This window comes from Indicator indicator, chromosome Z (genome assembly GCF_027791375.1).
Source record: "Indicator indicator isolate 239-I01 chromosome Z, UM_Iind_1.1, whole genome shotgun sequence".
Classification (NCBI taxonomy): domain Eukaryota; kingdom Metazoa; phylum Chordata; class Aves; order Piciformes; family Indicatoridae; genus Indicator; species Indicator indicator.
Genome location: NC_072053.1, coordinates 70,586,332 through 70,595,051, shown reverse-complemented (window position 1 = coordinate 70,595,051; position 8,720 = coordinate 70,586,332). Strand labels below are relative to the sequence as shown.

General features: G+C 40.9%; 1 protein-coding gene across 1 annotated transcript in view; it reads left to right on the top strand.

The window, feature by feature from the left end:
- Positions 1 to 6,356: 6,356 nt before the first annotated feature.
- The window catches only part of SNX2 (sorting nexin 2), a 35,650-nt gene continuing 33,286 nt past the window's right edge, over positions 6,357 to 8,720 (top strand). Inside the window, exon 1 of the mRNA XM_054398259.1 lies at positions 6,357 to 6,464. Coding sequence (XP_054254234.1) covers positions 6,357 to 6,464 — 108 coding nt within the window. The remainder of the gene's footprint in view (positions 6,465 to 8,720) is intronic.

Genomic DNA, 8,720 nt, shown 5'->3' with positions numbered 1-8,720 from the left:
TCTGCCTATGCATTTGTAAAAGCATCCTCTCCAGGCACTGGAAATAGGCACTCCTCAGGCAGTCCATTCTAGTGTAGGAGTTAAAGACAGGTAGGTAGGTTTCTAGAGAAATAATCCTTTCCTTTGTTTCCTACAAATTGTGCTGAACAGCTTAGACTAGATTCTGCCTTTTAGCCAGCTAAAGTTACAAGGGGTAAACGGTACCTAAAGTGGATATGAAAATGCTAAGGGAGAGCTGAAATGCAGGGGTTTGGAGCTACATGTTGCATATGCACATTCTTAAAATCCTAGCAGTGGTCTCAGACAGTGGATTTCCATTCTATTCTTTTCTTACTAAAACCAAAGTGAATTACCTCAAATCAGTCATACACTACAAGCTGAACGGTGCAAACTATTTTAAAGCACTGACCAGCTATAAAAAAAGCAGATGTAGCACCTCACTGACTTTGCATGTGTAGTTGTAGCAGAGGAATGGCTGGAACCCAAATTCCTGACCCTCCACAAACTCTTTGGAGATCCTCTTGACAACTCCATAGCAATGGCTTCAAAGTCATGAGAACATACAAAATAGATAGTCTGCATTGTCTGGAATATAAATAACAAATATTGTTCCTTATCTATCCCAAAGAACTAGTTGCAATATTGCCCTTGCATTTTATAGACATTTTATAAATAGATGAATCAGGCAGCAGTATAGTTTAATGTTTTAAGAATGCAGATCTTCTTTCAGAAATATCCTGTGATCAGTAAAACCTGCTTTTGTTCCTATGGCAACAACCGAAAACTCTCAGCCACCTTAGAATACAGTAAGGCTCCCATCACTGGGATTCCACAGAAGTAATCCGCTCTATGTGAGCGTTACAGCCTCTGCTTTGTGCCAAGCAAGGAGGAAAACAAGCTTACTTCCCACTGGCTCTAGACTTGACAGAATAGAGTTCCCCCAAAGTTTGTTTATGGTGGTGAACTGAAGAGACAATTACCTCGATTTTTGTTGCATATCACTTCCATTTTCTTCTATGCTGCCATCTTGTATACCTTCAGGCTTTTGGCACGATTCCCGATGAGGGTCTCACGCATCTTAAAAGCTTCCTTTCAATCATATTCTCCTCAACTTCCTCCTCATATCTTCTAAACTAAGATTAGCTTGAAATTTGTAACTCTTTGAGAAACAACATAAACTTTCTTCACCTATCAAGTGATAACATAAAACTATTCTGAGCTCTGATCTTACAAAGTTCTAATACACTGAGATGAATGTTTAGTTACAGGATCTAATTAAATGTGTGCTTTCGGCAGGTGATTATTATTTCTAAAGATACATAGAAGTGGCTTGTTGTGGTTTTTGCCTCAAAATTATTTTCATTATGGTTCTGTAAGAAATTAGATTAAAAGAAATGGTAATATTAAATTCTACCCTGGTGAAACAGTGATGGTAAGAGTTAGGAGGCATTTCTGAACAGTTTCTAATGCAGTACTAGAAACTAGTTGCAGAAAGAGAGATCACCTCTAACCTTGTCTCCCAGCTGAAGAAAATGAAAAATTCCACAGCTCAAGAAACTTGGGATTTGTTAAAGAAAAAAATGTGTAATATCTACATGAAACCTTTCTTTCTGATCAGAGGCATTTTAAAATGGTAACTCTTGATGTGACACACATGGATAGCACACCAACACTGTGCACTTATGAATCTCTAACACTATGTCAAACGTCCAGCTTTCTTCCCTTCACTGTTCTGTTTTCCTAGGTACCCTTGTATCATCCAGTTTTGGATGAAAGAATGAAGACCATTCGAAACAGCAATATAAACAGATAGCTCTAAATAAAGAGTCAAAGCATATGCACTAAAATTAATTGTTATGAATACCGCTCACCAGCTAAGACTGCATATGAATTTTAACGAGACTGGCTGCTTACAATGCTGCAATGTCTAACTGAAAGATGTAGTAACTTAGTAAAAAACCACATGTTGACTTCATTGTTTTGTCATCAAAAATCTTGTAACATTTTTTACCTTGTGAAATTAGTTAAAATTGATTAATACAATGCTGAAAATATTCATACCTTCTATGGGACAAACTGCAAACCTTACATTTTCTGGAGTAGGAAAGCATGTCAAGACAGCTTTACATTTACAGAAACGTGTGAGTCGACTAAATCATGAACCAGGGTCTTGGGGTTACCTGACCCAAAATATCAGTAGAAAATAACTACTTGACATTTAGGAATCCTTAGGTTTTTTTAATGGAATTAAGACTATGCTTCTCTCTGTGGCCATAAGATCCTTGAAGAAGGGTTAGCTTCAGACAAGCGTATATAGAGTTTTTTACAAGTATTGTCTCACCTTCAACTATTTTGGGGCTTGTTAGACACATGGCTTCTACTTTGGTAAGTGATGCCTCAGATCTAACACCTGCTAACAATATCCTTATATTTGTTTTCAGCAAGACTCCTGTATTGGGACTCTGTGAGCTTTGACAGACAGTGGTCAGCGAACATTTGGCTGAAGCCCAAAGCTTCAGCGCAAATCAAGGTAACTCAGCCATTGCTGTATGTCTTTCATCAAGTTGTATGGTGGTTTAGATCTAAGGCTAAGAGAGCCAATTTTTTTTTTTCATTAGAAACTGGTTAGAAATGGCTCCTAACTCATCACTCTTTCACCAAGGCAGAACTTAGTATCACCATTTCATATTTTCTTAAAGATTTGCTGGAAAACATTCTACCTCTTGTAAAGCACACATAGCGGAGGACATTCCTGGCAGCAGATAAATGTTTTATCTCTTTCTAAGTTCTTACTGGCCATTAGTCCTTATGAAGATGGAAAAAATTCTTCTAAATCATGTTACTATTGCAACAGGGTAAACATGCACAGCTAATTCTACTAGAGGGATCAGGCCTGTTATAGAAATGTTAGCACTTAACCAGATAATTAAAGCAGGCACACTGTGTACACATAAAGGGTTGAAATAAGTTCCACATGTAAACTCAGCCTTGATGTTTCTACTGTGCAGGTCATTCATATCCTTCTCACATAGCATTAAAGGTGTGGATTTATTGGCTGCAAAGGAAGGGGTGGCTGCAGCTTCCATTAGGATGAGCAGGTAGCTTTCTCTCCCTTAGATTCTTAGTAGCATGAGGTACAGTTGACAGCAAATACATATTAGTTAAATGACATACACTTATCCATAATAATGGGTACATATGACCACATAATACCCATATTGAAAGGGACAAGGCTTGGCTTTAAACAGAGGCTTTGCGGTTTGCAGTAACACATCACAATTTCATATGTCATTGGCTTTTTGCAATCATCCAAAGCATAAACGGTTTTCCAATTTATTTCCTTGATTGATTTTCTCTACTTGGGATTCTTCTTCCACCCTGATTTACCAATCCACAGTTTTTCAAACTGAAATCTCGATTAGTTAAAAATCCAGGTCCTGCAGTTACCTTGTGTTACTCTCTGACCCTTCTGCCACATAAACATTCATAAGAGTTTTCTGTGGCCACAGATCACAGAAACATTGGAAAACTAAGAAAAAAAAACCACAACCAAAACAACAAGTCAACCAAAACCCCCCACCCAATTAAAAAATGTTTCTTTGAATCAGAGAAGCTAAACCTCTTATATACCTTCCTCAATGAGTAATAAAAAAATAATTAACCCCCCCCCAAACACCCAAAAACCCACAAACAAAAAACCCCCCAACCTCACAGGTGACATCGTTTGCTCAGCACTTTATCTGCTTCTGTTGCACACTCAATTGGTGTGGTAGAAGACTGCTTCAAGGTATTTCAGAGAGCTGATTTATAGTCTAGCTACATGAGCATTAAAGGCATGGATGTGAAACTTGATGAGGTCAGAAAACTAGTCAGTCTAGTGGAAAATGATTAAACATCTAAGTACTATGCTACATTAGGTCCACTTGCAAGAAATCTAAAAAATTTAATACATATTATCTTGCTAATCACAGCAAACAAAATTATGGTGAGATAGCTTAATATATAATGTCAAAGGACACAGAATTACTTCTGAGATGATTGAATCATAATTCCTAGATAAAGCGTGCACATGTAAGTCATTTGAAGAGCTTCCAAGAACAGCATAGCAGCACACAAATACCACAAGAAACTGGAAAGTCTGTAAGGATGTAATCATCGTGCCAGCCACATAATGTAGATGCCAAAGAGCTGCATTTCTGGATAGAGTGTTTGCATATTTTAAACTGGATTTTTTAAATTCTACTCTTCTTTTTTCAAATCTTCAAAAGACCACTGAACATATTTAGAGGTATACTGAAACACCATGGAATAGGTATTTAGGAATAGGGTAAAAATGTGAATAGACTATATTTCATCTCATAGTCACTGCAAACAACATAAACATCACTAATATTCTTGTTTGGTACAGAAAAAGGAAACATGAATGTGCTGCAAAATGTCCTATTCCCAAGAAATTTAAAAGTACCATCCAAATTAGTAAATGACAAAAAAGTTATTACAGCTTCTAGTAACAGTTAAAAGGCAGATATGTTGGTCTCAAAATAATACATGCTTTCTATAGTAGTAGACAAGTTTTTGTGACCTGAGGAAAACAGGAAAGCTTGACTGTTCCTTTTTCATCTACTCCTATACATCTAAGATCAATTGTCATGTTTCTTAGAACTTTACTTGATAAATCTCCATTATTTGGTAACTTTGTTATTTGCAGTTAGAAACTTGAAGTCCCCAGTCTTCAACACAAATTTAGGTCTTGTGAATGGGATATTTACAAGGTTGTACACAAGCACTGAGGCATTAAATGTCCTCAGATGTTAGCAGAACAAGGGACACTCTCTTAGCAATACATATCTCTGAGGAAAGAGCTTGCCACAATTTGTGACATTTTGAGCTGAAGCAGTACAGTACTAGGTATGCCACTTACATGTTTTCAAGATAAAATATATTTCTGCTTATGCTTACATTTTTCTCATGATTTAATTGGGAAGAGGCCTAAGAAAAAAAGTATGTAAGACCACATTCTTTCCACTAGTCTTTACTAGGCACTCTGCAAACACCAGAGAGGTGTCACCCTTGCCCTAAAGAGTTTGTAGTCTGCAGAACAATCTTTCCTGCCTGAAGGGTACTGTCTCCATTGGATGCAGTTTAGAAAGTAACTTCAACATACTAAATATTAATGAAGTCCTCACAAAGCATGAACATGCTAAGGGGATGAAACCTGTACTTTATCATTATGGAAAATCAAGACACTTTCTGAAACTGGTTTTCAACATATCAGAAACCGCATTCAAAACCTACCTGGATGCTGTTCTGTGCCCTCTGCTCTAGGTTCACCTGCTCTGGCAGGGGGGTTTGGACTAGCTGATCTCTAGAGGTCCCTTCCAACCCCTATCGTTCTGTGAGCTCAAAACAAGTTTAAGTATCCTAGGCAATGCTTATTATACATACACTGTTGATATCTGACATTTTTTCCAAAATACTCTAACAAAATTTTGGAAGAATTGATCTATTTGTGAGCTACATCACAAATGGAGTGAGGGGGAAGAACAACTTGGAAATTTAACTTAGGAGTGTGGGCCTGCCAATTGTTTATTTTCACAAGACACAGTGGTGGTGAACACAACTGCACCTGACTTGAATGACAGGTCTGCAAGGTTGGGGCAGAATACTTATAATCCTCACACTCTACTTAAGATCTCAGCTTAGTTTGTTTAAGGAGTGGTTTCCTCACACAAAAACAGTTCCTAATTCAACAACTGACAAAAAAAAAAATAGGAAAGCAAGTATCTTTAAGTTCCTCCCAACTTGGAGGGCGGGATGTGGGATTGTAGTGCTGCATCAGTCTCGCCCTACTGACTCGTCGCACAAGGAAACCAATGTGAAACGTCCCGCAGTGTTTCAGAGTGAAAAAAATTGAGACTGGCAGGGTGAGGAGTGGAAGAAACAGAGCTGCTTCTTCAGAGGCAACTTTCCCAGGCCTCCTTCCCAGCAGACACTTCACATCCTAGACGCAGGCTCACCCCCACCTCCGGCTGTACCTGCGCCGCAGTGCTGCAGGCCGGGAGCCCCCCGGGACAGCCGTTTGTCCACGCCGGGGCGGGTCGCCTAAAATACGGGCAGGCGCGGGGTGAAAGCTTTGCGGGATTCCGCCAACAGTGACTGACTTCTCTGAACTATTTCACGGCTACTGCAGCCCTACCACAACCTCCTACCGGAGTCCGCCACTGCAGCCCCCGTGGAAGGGAAGCAGCCAAACACCTTCCCAGCCCCGGCCCCGCACCGTCACGTGGCGGGAGAGGGGCGGGGCGGTCATCACGTGAGCGCGGGAGCTGGAGCTGGCGGCCGCAGTGGAGGGGAAGATGGCGGCGGAAAGAGAGCCCCCGCCGCTGGGGGATACGCGGCCCACCGACTTTGAAGAGCTAGAAGACGGCGAGGACCTCTTTACCAGCACTGTGTCTACCCTGGAGGTGAGAGCCTGCCCAATGACGCGGGCCCCGAGCTCCGCGGTCCCACCGGTGCCTTCCCTCCCTGGCAGGCCGCCGGTACCGCACTCCTGACCGGCGCCCTATCCGTCCCGTTTTTTTCCCGGGCACTTACCGGTCCGGGTTCCAGCACTCGCTGGCCTGATCGCTGGCACTTAACGGCCCAGTTCCCAGCTGCGGCCCCTTCGCCTGTGTCCGTTCCGGGAGCTACAGCTCTTAGACGCTTCGTTCCCGGCGGGCGGGTGACCTCGGCCCCGCGGGTGCTCGGTGGTTCCCATTATGTCTTATTCTGCTTAAAGAGACCGGAAACTCCTTCTCCAATACTAATGTGCCAAATCACCTATTTCCCTCAACGTACTCCCTTCTTGTATTGCCAGGGTAATAAATATTTTCACCTTTCCTCTTGACACAAGCCAATTTCGCTGGACCTCCCCGCACCTTAGGTTTTGTGTGGATTAATAACAGGCCGTTTTCTTTGTTTGGCCTCTCTCTGAGGCTTCATCCTCTTCCAGTCTGCAAAAACTTGTCGAAACAACTTCTCTAAGCCGACTGCCCCGGAGCCGAAGTGGCTGCTGAGACCGTCCTGGCCAGCGCTGCTGCCGCCAAGCAGGAGGGGCAGTTGAAGGCAGGGTGCATGCATGCAAGGCATTGTGAAACTCCAGTTGTTTCGAGAAATCAGTCTGGAAAATCTGAAAACTTGTAAAGAATACCGCTCTAAGCTGTGCTTGTTTTCCGTGTCAGGAATATTGTACCAAAAAAACGCAACCAACCAAACCAAAACCACCAACAAAACCAAAAACCCAGCAACAAAAAAACCCAACCAAAACACGAAAACCAAAACAACAGAGCAACTGAGTGAGTAAATAGGTCCTCCTTCTGAAAAATGCTGATGTATTCTTTCATTGCACTGGGAGCTTTTCTTGCTGAGTTGTGGTCATATTTCACCTGTGCGTGTTGGCAGTGTCTTCAGGAAGAACTTTGTCCTTACTGTGCACAGTCACCCATTTAAAAAGTAAATTGTTCCTATTCCTCTTTTCCTGAAGAGTTTCCTGTCCCTGACCTTTGCAGTAATAGGATCAGTGCATGTTTTCTTTGTTTTACTCTGGCTGTTTCCTCTCCTTAACAAAAAAAAAAAAAAAAAAAGACCCATATACAAAGAGGCTCTTAAATGTATTTTAAACTTACTTATCTTTTTTCAAGTCACTTTTCCGCCCCCATCCCCTTTTCTTTATATAGATGCATAATCTGTGCATTATTCAAAAAATGATCTGTGGAAAAACACTGATGGAATAGCAAATGATGTGAACCCACAGTTGACAAGAGTTGTATTAATAGACCTCTCTGCATCTGTGCTGCACAGAGTGTATCGGAGTCTTGTTTGTGTGCTAAGAAAGACTGCAGTATAACATGAATAATGCCTTTACTGATATGGTCCAGAAAGCTGCAAAGGATTAAGGTTGATCTAGTGTTTAAGTCACAATGAAAAGACCTCATCTTACAAAGATTAAAAATAGTTACTTAAAACTCCTCAAACAAGCAAAGAAATTTGCTTTGTGTTGGGGTGCTCTGGTTGACAGTTCTGTTATGCTGTTTTGTTTTTATAGGCAGTGTATTTGGAAGAAAAGTAGAAAGGGGAAGCTTCTTTGCTTAAAGGGAAGTTATGAGAAGTTTTGTCAGTAAAGCTTTGTCTTGATGTCTGATCAGCTACAGCATTCAGGGAAGAGCTTAATCTTTTGATTCACCTGCAAATTTGAAAGCAAGAGGTCATGAACTTGATCGTGAGTTTGAACTCACTGTGGATGTAGATTGTTCAGCTCAAGTGTGTAGGACACCATAGTCTGGGGAAGATCAATTATCTCGTAGTGTAAGCCTAATTAAACTTCTGTCATAAGTATTATTTTAATGTTGTAAGTACCCATGAAGCAGTTGTTTCTAAGTGGAAGTTCTGTAGTAACAACAGAGTGGCATCAGGCTTTTCCCAGTTGATCATGTATACGCTGATACCAGCACGTGGCAAAGGTTGGTTTGGTCCAAAGCCGAGTTGTAATAAGGCTGTGGTACTTTGAAAAGATTCCCAACTGGTTTATCTTGGAGTTGTCCATTTTCTTTTTTGTGTGATTAATTTCAGACCTCAGATTTTTTCCTTCCTTTCATTCTCTTCACAGCTCAAAAAAGGTGTACTGTTCCTATCTTAACTATGATTTGGTTGTACAGTGGAGAAGCTGTAAGAGTTCTAATAGG